The 21,960-nt window shown below is 53.0% G+C and overlaps 1 protein-coding gene across 17 annotated transcripts in view; it reads left to right on the top strand.

The window, feature by feature from the left end:
• The window catches only part of NUMA1 (nuclear mitotic apparatus protein 1), a 72,303-nt gene that overhangs the window by 43,622 nt on the left and 6,721 nt on the right, over positions 1–21,960 (top strand). For 9 of the 17 annotated variants that reach the window (XM_081539397.1, XM_081539394.1, XM_081539401.1 and 6 more), the window contains exons 3-15: positions 1,783–1,868; positions 6,614–6,693; positions 8,002–8,084; positions 8,856–8,936; positions 10,487–10,574; positions 11,859–11,979; positions 12,516–12,673; positions 12,956–13,073; positions 13,151–13,268; positions 13,570–13,710; positions 15,471–15,593; positions 15,748–19,143; positions 21,089–21,157. In XM_081539397.1, coding sequence (XP_081395523.1) covers positions 1,783–1,868; positions 6,614–6,693; positions 8,002–8,084; positions 8,856–8,936; positions 10,487–10,574; positions 11,859–11,979; positions 12,516–12,673; positions 12,956–13,073; positions 13,151–13,268; positions 13,570–13,710; positions 15,471–15,593; positions 15,748–19,143; positions 21,089–21,157 — 4,662 coding nt within the window. Of the gene's footprint in view, positions 1–1,782; positions 1,869–6,613; positions 6,694–8,001; positions 8,085–8,855; positions 8,937–10,486; positions 10,575–11,858; positions 11,980–12,515; positions 12,674–12,955; positions 13,074–13,150; positions 13,269–13,569; positions 13,711–15,470; positions 15,594–15,747; positions 19,144–19,585; positions 19,628–21,088; positions 21,158–21,960 lie in introns of all 17 variants that reach the window. The other 8 variants (XM_081539388.1, XM_081539385.1, XM_081539390.1 and 5 more) reach the window with 1 other exon arrangement.

Below are 21,960 nucleotides of genomic sequence, written 5' to 3'. Positions count from 1 at the left end.
AGTAGAAGTACTGCTGGATCTATTTCATTATTTTAATTTTTATTAACCATAATAGTGCTTTGCATTTAGTCCTCTTATTTGGTAATGTGTTCTTTCATCCACAATCTCATCTGAACACACATTGGTCCTCAAAGGTAGGTAAGTTTGACAAGTGAGAAAATAGGCGCAGAAAGAAACAAAGTTGGTGACAAATGTTCCTGGCAAGTTAGTGGACGGAGGAGCTGGATTCAAAATCCTTGTCTGGGAGCCTCTAGCCTAGTGCCTGTTGAAGAGCACATTTGAAGGGGAGGGACAAATTAGGGGTGTGGGATTAACTGCTACATTAAATAGATAAGCACCAAGGATATACTGCATTGCACAAGGAATTATTTGCAGTGTCTTGTAATAACCTATCATGGAGGATAATCTGCAAAAATACTGAATCACTATGAAACTAACCATTTTGTAAATCAGCTACTTCAATTTAAAAAAATAAAGAGTACATTTAATAGAATCTACTCATTTGCGCATAACCACTACTCTGAAGTTTTTAAAAATACCTTGTAAAGCAGGATATGTCTCCCTTCTCCCTCAGTCTTGCATATATGATTGATTGACTTAGCAAACCCTTCCTTCCTAATAAGGTACCGCAAAGGTAAACTTTAGCCCAGACTTCTGCACTTGGTACCAGCGGAATTTATGAGGTTTTCCTGTAGAAGTCAACCATGCATGCTTGTTGAGTAACCTGTGTACCTGGTTCATGTGTGTGTGACTGGTGGTGAACTTTCTAGTGACAAAGGCTGAGTTAGATGAATGCCTGCCTGAAGGTCAGGAACGGGAAAGGCGATTGAATCTGAATTGACACGTTTTTCTTTGGGGTTTGTAGCTCTTCGTTTCCTCCCTCCCTCCTTTTTTCTTTGTTATCGTGTGTTCCCATCATTTCTCCCTGCCTCAGCCAAAGTTTCATGTCTGGAAAGAATTTAAAAATGCATCAATTGTGAGATTTTATATCTGTGTAGGAGTATATAAAATATACCTGGTATTTAATATCAACTTTGAGTGGATACAAAATTCAGATTTCAAGAGCTATAAAGGCAAGAGATACAAAGGGCTGTAAATGTAACATCTGAGCTGTAAACATTCAAGAAGTACACAAAAGGCTATATAAAAAAAAAGCCTTGCTTTTTCCTACCCCTCACTCCCAGCCTCAGGTTCCTCTCTTGGGGCACAAGTTTCTTTCATTCTTTCTAGAATCATTTTATGCCCAATTATATTTAAAATACACCCGAGTGCTGGAACATGCTAGGAGAACTTAAGCTCTTCTTCAGTTGAAGCCAAAGGAAGGACTTTGAGAGTAGTTTTCAGGTGGCCTTTAGTGAATGAGTTGGTGCAGCAACATGCCTTTGCTGAAATTAAAAGTCCTAGAATCGCCTGTTCCTGCATTCCTTTAGTTACAACTATAGGCGCTCAGAAGGGGCTTCCCAAGTGGAACTAGCGGTAAAGAACCTGCCTGCCAATGCAGTGAGACATAAGAGATGCGGGTTCGATCTCTGGGTCAGGAAGATCCCCTGGAGAAGGGAATAGCAACCCACTCCAGTATTCTTGCCTGGAGCATTCCATGGACAGAGGAGCCTTGCGGGGTACAGTCCAGGGGGTTGCAGAAAGTCAGACACAACTGAAGCAACTTAGGACACACATAGGCACTCAGAACAAGCAGAATTGCCAACACCTGAGGAAAGGAGCAAACCCCAGGGCTTCTTGAACTAATGACGGTTTCACCAAGTGCTTCTCTTTGCCTCGCAGGTAAACAGTCTGCGCCTGGCTGACCCAGTGGAGGCTGTGCTGCAGCTCCAGGACTGCGGTGTCTTCATCAGGATCATTGACGGCATGTGAGTCTGCACTGCCTTCCCCTGCAGCCTGTCTAGTGAAGCTATAGGCTGGGGTGGGAACTGTATTTGTTTCCTTTCTTGGTTGGCCAGAAAGCACCACAGGATTGGAATGTCTTCCAGTCACTGTGTGTCTCTACGAGAGAGGTTTCACTCTTGTCCCATCTTGAAGCTTCCTTGCTCTTTTGTAGGAGCTGCCAGGTCTCTGTGTTCTCACCTCCGGGAGCCTGCCCTGAGATTCCCTGTCCTCTTGTCTCAACAGGAGTCTTCTACAACCCTCATCCTTATCTCACAAGATCATCCTTACCTCACAAACCCTCTTTGCAACCTGTGGGGCCAGGAAGAAGAAAGGGGAAGCTCATAAACTTGAGAGAAAGAAGCAGCACATAAAAATCTTTAACTTGTTAGCACTGCACAGATTTATGCCTTTCTAACCCATTAGAGCATTTCTGGGGTTTTCACCTACCTCACTGACTTGTTCTTTGAGGTCGATTAGCATTTGATAAGTTGCTTGTTGTCATGTAGCCAGGATCTCAGTTTAGGCCTCTTCATTTTATATCTGTGTCTTTAGCACATTTCCTTTGAACTTCACAGTTATCTGAGAAATGAGTGGAGTGGGGCTTCCTCCTCTTGTCTCACCTTTCTGGAACCCAGCAAAGATGGGTCAAGCCATAACCTATATTTATCTTTTTAAAGCTCATATGATTCATCCTGTTTCCTGTACCCTCAACTTTAAGGAATTATGAAGGGCATACTGACTGGCCTTTCACTTTGTGCTAGGGGCAAAAGTATAGGCAAGCCATGATGTAAGGAACTGGGGGGACAGTGGAGAAGACCAACTTTCCCAGTTTAAAGGAAAGCACAATAGACGCTGAGTCCCCTAGACCAAGATCTGAAGTGTTGAGGCTTCCCATGTGGCTCAGTGGTAAAGAATCTGCAATGCAGGAAACACAGGTTTGATCCCTGGGCCAGGAAGATCTCCTGGAGGAGGAAATGGCAACCCACTCCAGTATTTTTGCCTGGGAAATGCCATGAAGAGAGGAGCCTGGTGGGCTACAGTCCATGGGGTCGCAAAAAGTCAGACACGACTGAGCAACTGAGCACGCACGCACCTGTGTGCGCTGTATCCACACACAGCATGTAGGAACTGGTGTCAGGAATTCAGCATCTCTGTGAAGCAGGTTGGCCGCATTTATAGGCAGCGGTTCATTGACAGGGAAACAAGGTAGAACTGAGCTTGTCAAAGGCAGGGTCTGGGTCTAATTCATCGTCAGGTCCTTTACACCTAACTTAGGACTTTGTAGTGATTATATTTTAATTAATGTTTGTTAGGTGAAAATGAGTGAATGAATATATAGTTGATATTCTAGTGGGGCTAAGTGCCCCACTAGACAGATGTGTTTGCTAGAATGGGTTTTTTTGTTTTTTTAATCTTTTGAGATTTATATTGATAATGAGATGTCTAATGTGATTTCTTAAAGGTCCCTGTGGCCCTGACTGGCCCACCTGCCTTAATGAAGGAAGCCACTGTATTTCTTATTTTGGTACAGACACTGCCATTTTCTTTTCTTTTGGTCGCACCACATGGATTGTGGGAGCTTAGTTCCCTGATCAGGGATATAATCTGGGCCCTGGTAGTGAAAGTGCTGAGCCCTAAAAACTAGACTGCCAGGGAATTCCTGGACAACACCATTTTCTTTCCCGGTTACCCAGACACAGGACATTTCAACATCATTTTGAATTCTCCCCTCACCTCGGCACTGATTTCTAATGTCACCATCTTCTCAGTTTGTCCTTTCAGGAGATTTCTCACATCCGTTCTTCTGCCTCATTCTGGATACCAGACCCTCATGACTTCATTCTTCTCTAACCTATCTTTAGTCCTGGGCATCCCTCTAGTGTGATCTCAGGACCTTCCTCCATCCTGCTTTCAAAACTATGTACTCCACAGCTCATGGACCTCAGCAACTCTTCATTGCCAAGAGGCTGAAATGTAAGAACTTCAGTTTGGGTACTCAGAGGTTTCATCAGGGGCCCATCTCTTCCCTCCAGTCTTGTTTCCTACTCATTTCTACCTCTACACCCCACTCTTTCTTTTTTTTTTTGGATCTTGTAGACTTTCCTAAATTCTGACCTTTGTTAATTATGCCATCATGGTACTGCTTAACTTGTTCTTCCCCTTGTTGCCTATAAACTGGTAATTAGATCTAAATTTAATTAGCTTAAGGTTTTTTTTTCAAGGATACTTCATAGATGGAGTTGTGTACCACTTGTAAGTCAGCATTGTGTGACTCATAATGTAACTCGTAACCATTTTGCAAACCCTAATGAAAGTAGTAGATCTAGGCAACTAACATCAATGGCCAGTAAAACCATTAGGCTGGCAATACCTAACCTACAATTTAATTTTAACATCACCAAAGGAGAGGCAGCCAGGTATGACTTCCCTCATTGTAACAGATAATAGTGTGGAACATGAATGGATCAAGCTTTTGCTTTTGAGGAGATAAATTTCCTTGCCTGATGACAAGAGCAGTAGATGTATCTATCCAGAGGTAAGGATGTATGTCCTTGATTTAGCCACTGTAAGTTTATAACCCAGTGGGAAATTTGCATAAGGCAGGTCAAAAATTCAAGATGCCCATTTTCCAAGTTATTTTCTAAGGTGCTGCCTGAGCTTCAGATTAGAAGAGACAGGTGGGGAGAAGAGTAGCAGTGGGGAGAGAGCGCGAGTGTGTGTGTTGGGTAGAAGCGCTGTTGAAATCCCAGGTTAGCCCTGATCTCCACCACAGATACAGGGCGATGCTGACCAACTTTCTTTGGGAAAACGTTATTGGTGAATGTGTTCTGGCTGATTCATTTGTGATGCTCCTACTGTTAACAGAAATCAGACACCTGGTTCTCAGGGAAAGATAGTGGAGGAGGTCTGGGTTTGCGGCAGATAGAAGCTGTGGCAATTGAACAAATGCTTGTTCCTTGGCCACTTGGCTTTCTCTCTCAGAAAATTCATTAGAGTCAACCCCTCTGACGAGTTTCTCCATTTTTATGTGTGTGAACAGCCTGAACCAAGTAGGCTATCCCATCTCTTTGATATCTGTGAGGCTTGCAAATCAAAGTACAGTGGAGGCATTTTCCCAGAAAACTTAAAGCCCTGATATCTGCCTTACTGATGTTGACTTCTGCTCATCCCAGGTAAAAGCATTCCTCATTGGTCAGTCAGCCCATACGTACTCAGCATCTGCTGTATTCCTATCTTTCAGCTCACACAGAGTGGTCACTTACAAATGATGCGCGTGGGTCCGTGAGTGTTGTAGGAATGCCTGAGAAGGAGGGGGAGACATGACTAGCAGTGGTTCTGTTTGGCTGCCTTCCAGAGATGAGACTTGAATGCAGTCTTCTTAAAGGATGGGCTGTGTTTCCCCAGGACCAGCATTTTCCTAAGCATGTCCCATGCAACTGTACTATCTCAGGGGCTCAGTGGGAAAAAAATGGGTTTTATGGTCAGATATGTTTAGGAAATAATGTCTATTATGCCTTCTTCTTTAGAAAATGTTCAGTTCGGTTTAACCCAGTATTTCTCAAACATTTAACCGAAGTACTGTGTTTATTTTTTTTATCAAATGGAATACACTTAGGTAAATTACTACTCTTGATGAGGCAAAGAAAGAGTCACAACATTCCAGATTGTGGGTGGGTAGGGAGGATGGCTCTTTCAGGAGTCTGTGAGGAGATTAGCATCTCTGAAGGAATCTGTAGGTGTCCCTAATCACAGACCAGCTACCCAGAGTGCTGCCTGTGGGGGTTCCCTTGGAAGAAGCCTTTGTAATCACTCCGGAGCTGGAGGGAGTAACTCCCAGTTTTGGCTGGGATGCTTCTGTGCTTTGCAGGGGGATTCTCAAGTCTGCCCTGCCCTCTGGAAAGTTGATTGAAACCTGGAGATGTGGGATCTGAAGGACAGGAGGCCTTTTAATCAGTATCTTCAGCTGTAGCCTAGATAGAAAAGTCAACTTTCTAACTTTTAAATGAGGGTAGGCACTTCTGAAAATGGAACTGCACTTAGCCGAAGGGGCTGGGGCCAGGCCTGTATGAGAGCGCCCCCTGCTGCTCCCTGCCATCCTTGCTTTTCACACTTCGCTCACCTTTCCACTTAAACCAGCGCCAGGGAAGGTCACAGATCAAAAGTGATTGTCCCTTGGCCTGGCCCCTCGGAGGCCACCTTAGCCTTCAGCCCAGTGAGTGTTGAACTTTGCCGTGTCACTTCAGAGCCTTGTTCCGCCTGCTGTTTCAGTTCTTGGATCTGATTTCCCGTTGCCATAGTACTCTCTCACTCTAGCCGCCTACACAGTCCTCCCACACTTGTCCTCTTGTCACGTGTTCCCAGGCATCCTGACCTTTTACACTTGAGCCATTCCAGACTATTGACCCCAACTTCCCATCCATCTGTGCTGCCTCCATCGCCTCTCAGCCCGCTTCCCACAGAGCTTTTCCATATTCACAAATGGGGTGGCAGAGTGCCGTCTTTTCCAGAAGGGCCTCAGGCCTCCAGTCCCCACTTCTCAGCCACCACACAGTTCCTTCTGGGTAAATGGTGTCTCAGCGTCTTCTCCCCTGCCTCCAGCTCCTGGTCTGGTTCTCCGTCAGATCCAACACAGACCCAGCCTGAAGGGATGGGAAGGTGGTAGGTAATGCAGTAGCCAGAAGGGAAGGCTGGCCAAGCACTCTGGTTCTAACACTTGTTCTTTTTCTAGCCTTGGCACTGATGAGGGGCAGCAAATCCTGCAGCGGCCGGTGCTGGAGAGACTGGAGTTTGTGTGCAGTTTTCTGCAGAGTAAGCACCTTTCTTTCTGGCTGGGAAGGAGCTGCTTCCTGGGGCTCGGGCAGCCAGAAGAACCAGGTCTCAGGTGTCAGGAGGGGCAGAGGCTTGAGGCCGCCCATTGTGTGCCACCGAGATGAGTATGGCTGGGGCGGCTTCTCTGGGTCTGGCCTGCACCAGTTGGGGGAGAGTATCCCTGCAGTCCCCGAGTATGAGTCTGGGATTCAGGTAGAGCCAGGGGGTTGATTTTGGGGACTCATCACCTTGGGTTCCCATTCCTTCCACTGCAAGGAGACAGAAAGATCCATGTTACCTTCTTCCCCTTGCTGGGAGAACAGTTTCCCATGGTAACCCTAAATTAATTGCTTAAGTGATAGGCATAGGGGCACAGGCAGGGTAAGATTGAGGTCTTGCCCTTCTACTCTACTGTTTGTGTGACCTTTCTGGACATGGGTTCCCTGTCTGTAAAATGAAGATGATTAATAATTGCTCTTAAGATTGATGTGCAGAGTAAATAAGGACACATGCAGAGCTTCTAGTTGGCTTCCCAGGTGGTGCTAACTGTAAAGAAACTGCCTGCCAGTGCAGTGAGACCTAAGAGATGGAGGTTTGATCCCTGCGTTGGGAAGATCCCCTGGAGGAATGCATGGCAACCACTCCAGTATTCTTGCCTGGAGAATCCAGTGTACAGAAGAACCTGGTGGGCTGCAGCCCAGAGGGTCAAAAAGAGTCGGGTGCAACTGAACAGCTGAGCACACATGCACTCAGAGCTTTTAGCACAGTGCTTTTCAGTCCCCTCCCCCATATAGCTATGGATACAGAGTTCTCATCTTTGATCCAGGAGCTATCTGCCATCCCCACCTCCAGAGGATTATAAGAAAGGTGATGATGGATTAAGATAAAGCAGGGTATTAGTAATTGAGCCCAGCCCCCCTGGCAGCATAAGAAGCAGGTATCCCCCCCCAGCGGTGGTCTGACTCAGCTGCAGGCAGGCTTCCTCTGCACCGTCAGTTGGAAGGAGACTCTGCAGTGACCTGGAATCTCTGGGCTCCTCCTCTGGGGTGCTGAGGGGGAGTTGGTGTGTGGGTGGGTGAGTGCTATGTCAGGCCGCAGATCTGCTGTGAATTCCCAGCCTGTTTTCTCCTTGCACTGTCCCTGTGGCCCTTGGACTAGCCTAGGATAGAACTAACTTCAGGTGGAAATGAGCGAGTCGTCTCGTGGCCCCACCAGCTGTTCTGCTCCTCTTGACTGCGAGGTGTTCTGATGATCTCAGGGATGGTTCCCAGGAAATTCACCTTGTTTTCTACATTGTTGTCATTACAGAAAACCGAAAACATCCCTCTTCTCCAGAATGCCTGGTGTCAGTGCAGAAGGTGATGGAGGGCTCAGAGCTGGAACTAGCGAAGGTGCCTTTGGAAAATGACACTGGTGGGGGTGACAGGGTGGCACCAGAGGGGCCTGCGGAGGGGCCTTCTCTCAACCCAGAAGTGGTGGGGGCTTTATTTCTGAGCCTTGTGGAGGTTGGTGGTAGGTCCAGGCAGCCGCCTAGCTGAGGCTTGATTCAGCCAAGGATTTTAGCCCATCCTAATGACAAAGAGGTTTACTGGACCATTACTGTGGCCTCTGTGGACACCTGGCAAGAGTCAGGCCTTAGCCGGCTGTCGTCGTATTTTTCTTTTTAGCTCAGTCCGGTTCACTCCCCCTTCTGTTTCTGGGTGCTGGCATTTGGAGGATGCCTTAAGTGTCATAGCCTGGGTGCTGGTGTATGAAGGATGCCTTAAGTGTCATAGCCTGGGTTCCATGAGTGCAGGGATTCTGGCTCCCGGCTTTTTGCACAGTGAGCACCGAATCCTCAATCAAGAGGGATGGGATGGGGAGGGAGGTGGGAGGGGGGTTTGGGATGGGGGGACACATGTACATCCATGGCTGATTCATGTCAATGTATGGCAAAAACCACCACAGTATTGTAATTAGCCCCCAGTTAAAATAAATAAATAAATTAAAAAGAAAAAGGAAAAGTGTTTCCTGATACAGTTAAGGGCAGCGGCCTGGGGCTGCTGAATTCTGGGAGCTTTCAGAGGGTCTTAGAAGAGCTCCAAGTCCCCAGAACAGGGCAGGGGTTGGGGACTGAGAAGAGAGACAGCCCTGCTCAGTGACCACTCCTGCTTGGCTTCTAGATGATCATGCTGCTCCTGTACCACTCCTCCATGAGCTCCAGGAGTCTCAGGGACTGGGAACAGTTTGAATACAAGATCCAGGTAAGCCCTGTGCCTCCACCCCACCCAACAGGCCTGCCCATGTTTCACCCCATCGCAGCTGTTTTTCTCTAAACAACATATATTGTTCTCTTTAAAAATTATGTTACAGTAGTTTTCAGTTCAGTTGCTCAGTCGTGTCCGACTCTTTGAGACCCCATAGACTGCAGCACACCAGGCCTCCCTGTCTATCATCAACTCCCTGCGTCCACCCAAACCCATGTCCATCGAGTCGGTGATGCCATCCAGCCATCTCATCCTCTGTCGTCCCCTTCTCCTCCTGCCCCCAATCCTTCCCAGCATTAGGGTCTTTTCCAGTGAGTCAGCTCTTCGCATCAGGTGGCCGAAGTATTGGAGTATCAGCTTCAGCATCAGTCCTTCCAGTGAACACTCAGGACTGATCTCCTTCAGGATTTTAGCCATTCATTATAGAAAGTCTGGAAAACACCAAGAAGCACAAAGAAGGAAATAATAATTGCTAGTAATTGCATTCTCAGCAATAATTGCTAACTTTTAAAGGATATACTTCCAGGTTCTTTTCACATACATATGTTTACCTGTACCTAAACTGTGTTTGGATAATACATGGAAATTAATCTTCATATATGTGTTCCGTATGTTTATGTGGGTGTTTTACACAGACTGTCACTCCATTTCACCGTCCTTTCCTCTAGTAGGACGGATCAGCGAGGATGTCTTTGTCTGTTGTGACAGTCTAGCTCAGAGCGGTTACCCCTTTGCCCTCCTCTGCATGGTCCCTGAGTGAAGGGGAGTTGGCGCATCTGCTTCATTAGAGAGGGAACTACCTGCCATGTGGGCCCTGATGTCCTTGCTTCCTGCATGAGCAGCTGTGCTTTGTTTCCCAGAGAGCAGCAGCTGGGATGCCAGAGAGGATAATGTCAGTGACTGGCAGGGCACTGTCCGGAGAGCTGTGGCCTTTCACGTAGTGGTAGAAAGTGTTGAGTCACCCCATCTCATACTCACTTAGCTCGTGGCTTGTCACAGGTTGGGGTTGTAATGCTGAGGGAAGAACAAGTGGCTCCTTCCTTCCTTTAACCTTTCTTCTGCTCCAAGCTGATCATAGACCTGGTAGAAAGAAATTCTAAAGGAATAAGGAAAATGGCCAGGGAAGTCCAATCAACTGTGTAGCTTTGGAATTCAGACAACGAAGGCAAGATTTTACAGCTGACCTGGTGGTTAAGCCCTGCATGAGCCCTGGAGGCATTTTCACAGAGAACAGCTGGGAGGGGCCAACAGAGTTGTGTGTAAAAGCTTTCTGACTGCATTGCTTTGCTTACGTATTCTTATCTCATGGTCAGGAGTGAAGTCAGTTTGGACCTCTGTCTGACCCTGGGTGCATCTTTGGGGGAGATGAGGAGCTGGGGACAACTAGGGTGGATACGTCTCTGGTTGAACATTCTTGACTGGACCATGGGGCTCTGAGAGCAAGAATGGGTTCCAGCAGATGCTTAGGGCACTGCCAGGATGGTGCCCTCCATCCCTGCAGGCCTCCCAAACACCTCAGTGATGCTCTTTCTCTGTCTGTGGCCCAGGCTGAGTTAGCCGTCATTCTCAAATTTGTGCTGGACCATGAGGATGGGCTAAACCTGAATGAAGACTTGGAGAGCTTCTTGCAGAAAGGTAAGTAGGGGCCATTCCTGATGATCCTGTCTTTTCTGAGCTGGGGACTGCTAGGATCCTGAGTTGTCAGGAAGTTCTAGGGGTTGGCCCCAACACAGGGCACAGAGTGGGTGCCTAGGAAACATGTGGAACATGGAGTGACATGACTTCTGGCCATGTTGCCCTCATCCCAGTTCCCACAGAGCTCCTCCTTGTGCCTGGAAGCAGCTCAGCAGGACATTTGTAAGTGACCTTATCTGCTGTCGGTTCTCCTGGTTTACCCCACCACCCACGCGTACATCTCGTTTTGTTTTTTATTGTTTAAACAGTCATTACTCTCGACTTACAAGCCGGGAGTACACAGTCTTAGAAAACTGTTGTTCCTTACATATTGCTCGTGTTCTAGGTGGGAAGGCAGATATATAAACCAGAATGTATGATGAGGAAAAAGTGCTAGAACAAGGAGGTGTTGAATCTACCAGGCATCTTGCTGGAAGTACAGCAGAAAGAGTGAGAGTGCCGCCTGTTGGGAAGAGCCATCTAACGACGACAGGTGTTGGGTGGGGGATCTCGGCCTGTTCACCCAGCCGCAGAATTTGGTGTTCCTTGTGTTCAGGTTCCCTGTGAGCAACTTCAGGTGGAGATGTTGCAGATGTGAGTGTAGAATGCAGGAGAGGGCTCTGGGCCAGGCTGTGGGCTTGCACTTTGGTATATGGATGGCCACTGAAAGCCTTGGGCACTGTGGGCAGAGCACGCAGGCCCCATCAAAACTCTGGGGCTTGGCGGGCAGGCAGGTGGGAGAGGAAGGAGCAGGTGAGGGAGAGGGAGCCCTGGTGTTAGAGGTAAGAGGGCCTTGTGAAGGTTACCATGAGAGCCAAGGGAAGAGGAGATTTTGAGAAGGAAGTCATGCTGGCAGTGCACGATTTCAGAATGAGGGCTTCAGTGAGGAGGCTGCTGGCTCTGACTCGAGAGGCCACTGGGACTGAGAGGCGATCCGCTCAGGGTCAGCTTGAAGGGAAAAGCGTGAGCACTTGGTCCGGTCTCTGAGCGTGGAGGACTCCGTCACTCCTCTGTGTCCTTATAGCACTGGTCATCTGGGCAGGGAAGCCCCGTACTTTGGCTTAGGGCACTGACTGCTGGATAACCCAGACCCCAGGCTTCAAACTCTGCCCAGCCTTCCCCTGCAGCTGACATATAAGTGTCTGGATTCATCCCCACTAAGGCAAGTTCTCAAATAGCATAAAGATGCAACTCTGTCCACCTCTTACTGACCTCTCTGTGGCTTGTTTGCTCCTTCTGCTCCAGCTCCTGTCCCTTCCCCCCGTTCCAGCACCATCTCTGAAGAGCTCTCCCCACCCAGCCACCAGGCCAAGAGGGAGGTCCACTTCCTAGAGCTACAGAAAGTTGCCTCTTCCAGCGGGAACAAGTATGTGCTGGGCCTCTTCTCCCAGGATGGGAGGCCCTCGACACCCAGCGCTCGGATCCCTGCCTTCTAGGGGCCGAACTGTTGGCCAGCCCCTGAGTCATCAGAGAGCTTGGAGTATCTTATAGACCTGTGACGTCCTCTCCTATGTCAGGATCAGTGGGGGCTTGTCCTGGGTAAAAGGCCTGTCAAGGACTGGTCCCTGTTTATGGGATTTCTTGCTTCCTTACAGACTAGGCTAAAGTCCCTTTTCTTAGTGCAGTTTTGTAAAGGCAAAGAGAATGCCCTCCTTTTGCAGCTGTGGGGGGTGGGGAGGCATAGAGAAATTAAGACTTGAAGAAAGCAGCTTTCTCTAGGTCACGTCATAAGGCACGAGGTAGCACTGCAGACAGAACCCAGGTATTTGGGCCTCACCCCCCCCACCCCCCGTGCCCACATCCATAGAGCCCGCCCCCACCCCCACCCGCGCCTGTTGTTGGTTGCTTCCGCCCTCACATATTGGCCTCTGACCGTGGCATCTGGGCCATCTCCTTCCTCAGCTTCCTCTCAGGTTCTCCAGCCTCCCCCGTGGGTGACATCTTGCAGACCCCACAGTTCCAGATGAGGCGGCTAAAGAAGCAGCTTGCAGATGAGAGAAACAATCGAGACGAGCTGGAGCTGGAGTTGGCTGAGAACCGCAAGCTCCTCACCGAGAAGGGTAGGTGCCTGGCTCGCTGGCAGATGTGTGTGGACGGGCGGCATTTGGGATTTTCATCTAGGAAGGTGCTAGGCTTGTCTGAAGTGTGGCCCTTCTGCCTCCTGTGTTATCTCCTCTGCCGGCCCGGGAGCTGAGCTCATCCCTGGGCCCACTGGCTGACTCCCTGGAAGCTGGTGCTGTCCGTGCCCCCTCCTTCTTCCCCTGGACCAGCTGCCCCCTCCCTCCTCCCTCCTCGCTCCTCCCCTCGTCCTGGGCTGAGTCCTCTCCTCTCCTCTGGGGCAGATGCACAGATAGCCATGATGCAGCAGCGCATTGACCGCCTCACTCAGCTCAACGAGAAGCAGGCGGCCAGTCCGCTAGAACCCAGGGAGCTGGAGGAGCTGCGTGGCAAGAACGAGAGGTATGGTTCTCCTGCTGTCCTTCCGCACCCGGCGCAGCGGCCATGTGCTCTTTCCTCACTGCCCCCCTCCCTCGCAGCCTCACTGTGCGGCTCCACGAAACCCTGAAGCAGTGCCAGGACCTGAAGACAGAGAAGAGCCAAATGGATCGCAGAATTAACCAGCTTTCTGAGGAGAATGGGGACCTTTCCTTTAAGGTGAGAGCTGGGGTTTCTAGTCTGCATCTGGAAGCCCCGTGGGGCTGAGTTGGTCTGGAAAATTCCCCCAGAGGGTTGAGGAAAATGTCCTCATTCCTTAATTGGCTGCTGCCAGGGACCGGCTGGTGGCCGTAAATTTTGATTAGTAGTCCTGCGTTAGAGATGTGATTAGTTGCATTTGGCTTGAGGAGGGCTGGAAGGATAACAGGAGCCGTCCAGACCCTGGAGCTCAGCGGGCAGACAGCAGTGGTTCTGGCAGTTTTGACCCTGGGTGATGGGGGTCCCCTCTTGTCTGTCTCAGCTGCGGGAGTTTGCCAGTCACCTGCAGCAGCTCCAGGGGGCCCTCAATGAGCTGACAGAAGAGCACAGCAAGGCCACTCAGCAGTGGACGGAGAAGCAGGCGCATCTGGAGAAGGAGCTCAGCACAGCCCTGCAGGACAAGGTAGCCCTCTGCTTTGGGAAGTCAGGGCCACCGTCTTGACCACATGCCCAAAGCTGAATATCATTTACCTCTCTCTATGGGACCTTTGGACTTCCCTGGTGGCTCAGACAGTAAAGTGCCTGCCTACAATGCAGGAGACCTGGGTTCAATCCCTGGGTTGGGAAGATCTCTTAGAGAAGGAAATGGCAACCCACTCCAATATTCTTGCCTGGAAAACCCCATGGACGGAGGAGCCTGGTAGGCTACAGCCCGTGGGGTCACAAAGAGTCAGACACAACTGAGCGACTTCACTTTTTCACTATGGGACTTTTGGGAATTACGCTGACTACTCTTCAAGGCTTAATCAGTTCAGTTCAGTCGCTCAGTTATGTCCGACTCTTTGCGACCCCATGAACGCACGCCAGGCCTCCCTGTCCATCACCAGCTCCCAGAGTCCACCCAAACCCATGTCCATTGAGTCGGTGATGCCATCCCACCATCTCATCCTCTGTCGTCCCCTTCTTCTCCTGCCCGCAATCTTTCCCAGCATCAGGGTCTTTTCCAACGAGTCGGTTCTTCACATCAGGTGGCCAAAGTATTGGAGTTTCAGCTTCAACATCAGTCCTTCCAATGAACACCCAGGACTGATCTCCTTTAGGATGGACTGGTTGGATCTTGCAGTCCAAGGGACTCTCCAGAGTCTTCTCCAACACCACAGTTCAAAAGAATCAATTCTTCTGCGCTCGGCTTTCTTAATAGTCCAACTCTCCCATCCATACATGACCACTGGAAAAACCATGGGCTTTGGTTCAGTACACCTGTATATCCTGTCTCTGCTGTTTACAGGTGTGACTCTTGGACAAGTTACTTGACTTTTTTCTAAGCATCTGAGAAAATTAGTAGCTGCCTTATCATCTGTTGTAAGATAATGCAGATAGAGCACTGAACACACATTGTCTGGTACAAAGTGAAGTTGCTGAGATTATTGTTGCTACTAAGAACCCAGCTCTGCCATGTATTAGTAACCATGTAGCCCCCGGACAAGGCACTTAACTCCTCAGCTTTGGACCCTTACTCTGTAAAAACAATAGGGATGGTAGTTGCTACCTCTCGATCTGTTGGGTAGATTCAGACAGGCCCTGGCCCATTGTAGTTGCTTAGTGAAACAGTGGGGTGAAGAGGGGCAGGGGACCGGGGGCTTCTGTGGCTTCTGCTGCTGTTGGTGTTCAGACAGTCAGAATACCTTTAAGCTGATGGATGTACGGATACTCTGAGAGCCAAGACATGACTGAGTAAGGGTATACAGTGAGGAAATTTTAAGTAAACTCAGCCTTGGAGAAGAAATGAGCAGGTCACCCGACTTAATTCAGCCCTGAGACTGGGGCTGGTAGGCTTCCCTGGTGGCTCAGAGGTTAAAGCACCTGCCCGCAATGCAGGAGACCTGGGTTTGATCCCTGGGTTGGGAAGATCCCCTGGAGAAGGAAATGGCAACCCACTCCAGTATTCTTGCCTGGAAAATCCCATGGACAGAGGAGCCTGGTGGGCTGCAGTCCACGGGGTCGCAAAGAGTCGGACACGACTGAGCGACTTCACTTTCACTGGGGCTGGTAAGTCAGGTCTCTGTTGGTTTCTGCCAGTTTTCCCCTAGGGTGGGGACAGAGGAGATCTTGGTAATAAGGTAATGGGATAATAATGTTTTGTTGATGCTCACGAGGGTTTGTGTGGCAAGCTGGTGGTGCCTGTTTCATTTCTGTTAACCTGGGGCTCTCATTTACTCCCAGAAATGCCTTGAAGAGAAGAACGAAATCCTTCAGGGAAAGCTTTCACAGCTAGAAGAACACTTGGCCCAGCTGCGAGAGAACCCACCCCAGGAGAAGGGTGAGGTGCTGGGCGACGTCTTGCAGGTAGGGACTCGGGCAGCAGTGACACCTGTGGGCTGGGGTGGCTGCCAACCTGTGTTCTCCATGTTCAGGTTCCTGGTGGTCCTCAATCCCCAGAGGGGCAGAGGGCACCGAGGAGTTGTGCTGATCCCTGTTTGTCTCTTTATTTCACCACCAGCTGGAAAGCCTCAAGCAAGAAGCAGCCACTCTTGCTGCAGACAACACCCAGCTTCAAGCCAGGGTGGCAGCACTGGAGACTGAGCGGGGCCAGCGGGAAGCCAAGCTCCTCGCCGAGCGGAGCCACTTCGAAGAAGAAAAGCAGCAGCTGGCCAGCCTGATTGCCGAGCTGCAGGGCTCCCTGTCCAACCTCAGTCAGGCCAAGGACGAGCTGGAGCAGGCTTCTCAGGCTCAGGTGGCCCGGCTGTCCGCCCAGGTGGCCACACTGACCTCCGAGCTGGATACCCTCAACACTACTGTGCAGCAGCGGGATGGGGAACTGGCCAGCCTGAAGCAGCAGGCCCAAACGGAGCAGGCACAGCTCACACAGACCCTCCGGCAGCAGGAAGAGGCGTCCCAGGGCCTCCGCCAGCAGGTGGAGCAGCTGAGCAGCAGCCTGGAGCGGAAGGAGCGGCAGCTGGAAGAGGCTGCCACGGAGCAGGAGGCCAGCCGGCGAGATCAGGCCCAGCAACTGGCCGCTGCAGCCGAGGAACGGAAGGCTGCTCTCCGAGAGAGAGACGTGGCCCTCCAGCAGCTGAGGGCGGTGGAGAAGGAGAAGGCTGCCGGGTTGGAGGTCCTGCAAGAGAAGCTGCAGGCCGCCCATGAAGCCCAGAATGGTGCCCAGACCTCGCTGACACAGGCCCAGCAGGAGAAGGCGGAGCTGAGCCAGAAGGTAGAGGAACTCCGTGGCCGTGTTGAGGCAGCCCGCCAGCAGCAGAGTGAGGCGCAGGCCCAGGCAGCAGAGCTGAAGGCCCAGTTGAGGTCTGAGCAGCAGAAAGCAACCGAGTGGGAAAGTGTGGCCCAAGAGAAGGCCCAGCTCCAGGAGCAGGTCCGGGCCCTAGAGGAGTCCCTGAAGGCCACCACAGGCAGCCTGGAAGAGGAGAAGCGCAGGGCTGCAGACACCCTGGCAGAGCAGCAGCGGTGCATCTGCAGGCTGGAGGCAGAGACGCAGAGCCTGGTGGAGCAGCATGAGCAGGGACAGAAGGAGCTGGAAGAAGAGAGAGCTGGGCGCAAGGGGCTGGAGGCCCGATTACAGCAGCTCGGGGAGGCCCATCAGGCCAAGACAGAAGCCCTGCGGCAGGAGCTGGCTGAAGCTGTAGCCTCCCAGCGCGAGGCTGAGAGTGAGTGTGAGCAGCTGGCCAAGGAGGTGGCCACCTGGCGTGAGCGGTACGAGGACAGCCAGCAGGAAGAGGCGCAGTACGGCGCCATGTTCCAGGAACAGCTGATGACCCTGAAGGAGGAATGTGAGAAGGCCCGCCAGGAGCTGCAGGAGGCCAAGGAGAAGGTGGTGGGGATCGAGGCCCACAGCGAGCTCCAGATCAGCCGGCAGCAGGACGAGCTGGCTCAGCTCCACGCCAGCCTGGCCAGGGCCCTGCAGCAGGTCCAAGAGAAGGAGGGCAGGGCCCAGCAGCTTGCCACTGACCTTGCCACCCTGCAGGAGAAGATGGCAGCCACCAGCAAGGAGGTGGCCCGCCTGGAGGCCTTGGTGCGCAAGGCGGGTGAGCAGCCGGAGACGGCCTCCCCGGAGCTGCTCAAGGAGCCGCCCAGGGCAGGAGACAGAGAGTCGGAGTGGCTGGAAGAGCAGCAGGGACGCCCGTTCTGCAGCACGCAGGCCACGCTGCAGGCTATGGAGCGCGAGGCCGAGCAGATGGGCAGCGAGCTGGAGAGGCTGCGGGCTGCACTGATGGAGAGCCAGGGGCAGCAGCAGGAGGAGCGTGGGCAACAGGAGAGGGAGGTGGCGCGGCTGACCCAGGAGCGGGGCCGGGCCCAAGCCGACCTTGCCCTGGAGAAGGCCGCCAAGGCGGAGCTAGAGATGCGGCTGCAGAATGCACTCAATGAGCAGCGTGTGGAGTTTGCTGCGCTGCAGGAGGCACTGGCTCAGGCCCTGAGGGAAAAGGAGGGGACGGACCAGGAACTGGCCAAGCTTCGTGGGCAGGAGGCAGCCCAAGGGGCAGCGCTGAAGGAGCTTCAGCAAACTGTGGAGCGACTGAAAGAACAGCTGGCCAAGAAGGAGGAGCGCCCGCAGTCTCTTGGGACAGCCAGCCGAGAAGACGCTTCTGGATTGCAAACCCAGTCCGAGGCTACTGGAAAGACTGAGCCAGAAGGCTCTGAACTGCAGGCTCTGCAGGCAGAGGTGAGCCGGCTGGAACAGCAGGCCCTCGAGTACCAGGAGAAGGCCTCTAGCCTAGAGCACAGCCTCGAGTCTGAGCGCGCCGCCCACGCGGAGCAGGCCGGTACTCTGATGACTCTGCGGGGCCAGTTAGAGCAGAAGGCCCAGGAGCTGGGGAGCAGTCAGGATGCCTTAGCCTCAACCCAGAGGGAGTTGGCCACCCTCCGCGCCAAGGCCCAGGAGCACGGCAAGGCCGAGGACGAGTGGAAAGCCCAGGTGGCCCGGGGTCAGCAAGAGGCTGAGAGGAAAAACAGCCTCATCAGCAGCTTGGAGGAGGAGGTGTCCATCCTGAACCGCCAGGTGCTGGAGAAGGAGGGTGAGAGCAAGGAGCTGAAGCGGCTGGTGGTTGCTGAGTCGGAGAAGAGTAAGAAGCTGGAAGAGCGGCTGCGCCTGCTCCAGGCAGAGACTGCCAGCAGCAGCGCCAGAGCTGCGGAGCGCAGCTCCGCTCTGCGCGAGGAGGTCCAAACCCTCCGGGAGGAGGCTGAGAAGCAGCGGGTGGCTTCTGAGAGCCTGCGGCAGGAGCTGGCCTCGCAGGCGGAGCGAGCAGAGGAGCTGGGCCAAGAGTTAAAGGCCTGGCAGGAGAAGTTCTTCCAGAAAGAGCAGGCCCTCTCGGCCCTGCAGCTGGAGCACACCAGCACGCAGGCCCTGGCGAGCGAGCTGCTGCCCGTCAAGCACCTGTGCCAGCAGCTGCAGGCTGAGCAGGCTGCCGCCGAGAAGCGCCACCGGGAGGAGCTGGAGCAGAGCAAGCAGGCGGCTGGCGGGCTGCGAGCAGAGCTGCTGCGGGCCCAGCGCGAGCTCGGGGAGCTGCTGCCCCTGCGGCAGAAGGTGGCAGAGCAGGAGCGCGTGGCCCAGCAGCTGCGAGCAGAGAAGGCCAGCTACGCGGAGCAGCTGAGCATGCTGAAGAAGGCTCATGGCCTGCTGGCGGAGGAGAACCGTGGGCTGGGTGAGCGGGCCAGCCTCGGCCGGCAGTTTCTGGAAGTGGAGCTGGACCAGGCCCGCGAGAAGTACAGCCAGGAGCTGGCGGCTGTGCGTGCTGACGCTGAGACCCGTCTGGCGGAGATGCAGCGAGAAGCGCAGAGCACTGCCCGGGAGCTGGAGGTGATGACCGCCAAGTACGAGGGTGCCAAGGCCAAGGTCCTGGAGGAGAGGCAGCGTTTCCAGGAGGAGAGGCAGAAACTCACTGCCCAGGTGAGGCCCCTGGCTCAGCCACACCCCTGGAGAGCAGACCTGAGAGGTGGGGACGTTGTCTCTACATTCCCCAATCTCCATGTGATTCCAGAGAGTCTGGGTGGCAGAGGAGGAGAGGTGGCTGCTAGTACAGGTTGTCTGTGGCCCCTGCTGGCCTACAGAAACTCTCAGTAGCCTCCCCTTCCCCGAAGGCTCTGTCTCTGGCGGGGCAGGCTGTGAAAACCATCAACTCCTTGAGGCACCCTGTCATGAGGAGGCACAGTTACAGTGGAGGCCCCAAGAGCCACCGGGGCCTCAACTGAGCCAAGATGGCATTTAAAGAGGCTACTAGACATCTAGTTCCTTGGGGGCAGACAGAGCCTCGGGGAGGCCAGCCTGGGAGCAGGGCGGGTGCCTCTTGGGCCCCCATCTCACGCTGTCTCCGTTGCTCCCCCACGTACAGGTGGAGCAGCTAGAGTTATTTCAGAGAGAGCAGACTAAGCAGGTAATGCCAGAGGTCCTCGATAAATGCTGGCTGCTTAAGCGGTGACTGGTCTCGGTGCATGACCCCGGCTGCAGCTTGCCTCCGTGGGCTCCTGTTGTGAACTGTTTGTGAAGGGGCAGGGTCACGCCGTGGAACCCAGGCCGTCCCGGAGTGCGGTGTGCTGGGCCCTCTCAGGCCTCGCCCCACCCATCCCAGGTCGGCCTCTCCACCCGTCTGTACTCTCATCGTCTGTCAGGGATGAGGGGTAGGGCAGGCTTCGTCTTTACTGTACCAGATCCAGAGACAGCCTGCCCTTGGGACTCCCAGACTTCCAGGTCCTGCTCCCAGTTTGGGTACTCAGCTGTGGGGACTAGCAGGTTGGCCACGGGCCTGGTGTAGCACAGCTCCCTTCTTTCTCGCAGAAGCCAGAAAGGTGATGTGCCAGGTGGCCCCCACAGATTAGCGGGGCCATGAGCTCAGGACGCCTGCCCATCACCCTCTGGGTTTTTAACCCCCATCATAAGATAAACATGTCTGGGAGCAGGAAGGCCAAGGTTGAGAGAAGAGGGGCTTCCCCAGGACAGAGGAGGTGAGGTCTGACTGCCTCGCCCTCACCAGGATCTCTGTGCTGCCCTAGACATCAAAGCTATCAAACTGGCATTTAGTGGGCGCCCCCTTCCTCTACCCCCTTTGCTACCCCATCGTCTGGGGCCTGCTGAGGAGGTGGGCCCTCCTCTCCTCCCGTCCCCTCCTCCAGGGAGCCTGAGATGATGGGGAAGGTCAGATGGAAGAGCAAACAGTTAGCAATGGAGCTCCCGCCTTTTGCCTTCACTGATTGTGCTTGAGCTCCCAGAAGGCCCAGGGGAGCCAAGCGCGCAGGGAGCCAAGCGCGTTTGTGGCTGCCATGCGCCCTCTCATTCCCTTCCTCCCCGACCCCTTCCTCTCTGTGGGGGTGGGGTGGGCGTGGAATACGTGTGCTGCCTGACCCCAGTGCTAATCACAGCCACCACACTGCTAGCGCCAACCCTAACGGCCTGTGGATTTTGGGCAGAGGTCTGAGCAGTTGGGCTTTTGCTCTGGCAGTTTCTTGGCGGGGTGGGGGGTGTAGTCATTGAGAATATCTGCTGGTGTTGTAGACTGACTGGGTCCCTGTTCCTGTCCTGCCGTGGGAAGGTTGGGGCTGGGAACGGCGGCAGTAGGTTGTGGTGGGGTGTCAGCTCCCAAGTGACCCTGCTGCCTCTGTCTCTGTGGCAGGGGTGGAGGCAAGTGCAGGCAGGTGGCTCTGACAGCATTTGCGTTGGGTCACATCACTCAGGTCCTGCCCACCAGCCAGGGCGGCAGGCCATTCCCTAACTGGAGGCCAGAGGCGGCCCTGAGTTTCTTACAGGGACACTGGGGACTGGCCTGGGTAAACCCCATAATTTGTCTGGACCTTCAGCAGAAGGCCCCCTGAATCTGTCTCCTCTTGCCTCCCTGTCCCAGGTGGAAGAACTGAGCAAGAAGCTAGCTGACCATGAGCAAGCCAGCAAGGCGCAGCAGCAGAAGCTGAAGGTGGGACAGCAGGGGATGGGCCTGCCCTCCATCGGCTCAAGGGGGGCAGGGAGTGCTAAGCCCAGGCTGGGGCACCCTGTGGGGCCTGGCAGCCTCAGGAGCCCTGCTGTGCCTCTGCGAGCTCCTGAGGGAAGATGGCCAGAGTGGCTCCCAACTCGCAGACCTTCACTGTCTGCTGCAGTAGCCACTAGCCATGTGTGGTTATTTAAATAAAAATTAGATTTAAAATTCAGTTCCTTAGTCACGCTAGCCACATTTCTACAGCTCAGTAGCCATGTGTGGCTAGTGGCTACCATACTGGACAGGGCCGATCACAACATTTACAGCACTGCAGAAGCTTCACTTGGGTTGTGCTGTTTAATCTCAGGGAGTGAGTGTTACTGACATTTAGTATTACAGTGCAACTTAATATTCTTAATGCTTTCCGTGGCATCACCTTCTTTGGTTTAATAGTTGCTTTTATGCAACTCTATCTAGGCTTCACAGCTTTTAGTTAAGGGCAAAGGAACTTGGCCCCAGTGGCCCCAGGAGGGTCACAGAGGTTGGTGGGAGCTCAGAGCTGTTTGCCGAGCTCACTGCCATGTACTCCACACCATGTCACAGTCACGTTGATAAACAGGCTGAGTACACTCCTCTCAGGGGCCTTCCTGGTGCCGGGAGATGAGGAAGTAAGGCTGGTTGGCCCTGTCCAGTGCCTGCTACAGACTTAGCACTTGCTGGTGCAAACTGCAGGTGGACAGAGAAGCTGCCACAGATCCTGTGCCCAAGGAGTCTGTGGTCTGGATGGGAGGTGGTGCCGGCAG

This window comes from Giraffa tippelskirchi, chromosome 11 (genome assembly GCF_054371585.1).
Source record: "Giraffa tippelskirchi isolate mGirTip1 chromosome 11, T2T-mGirTip1v1.2.pri, whole genome shotgun sequence".
In the NCBI taxonomy this organism is placed as follows: domain Eukaryota; kingdom Metazoa; phylum Chordata; class Mammalia; order Artiodactyla; family Giraffidae; genus Giraffa; species Giraffa tippelskirchi.
The sequence above is the reverse complement of the archived record's forward strand: the minus strand, read 5'-3'. Positions and strand labels throughout refer to the sequence as shown.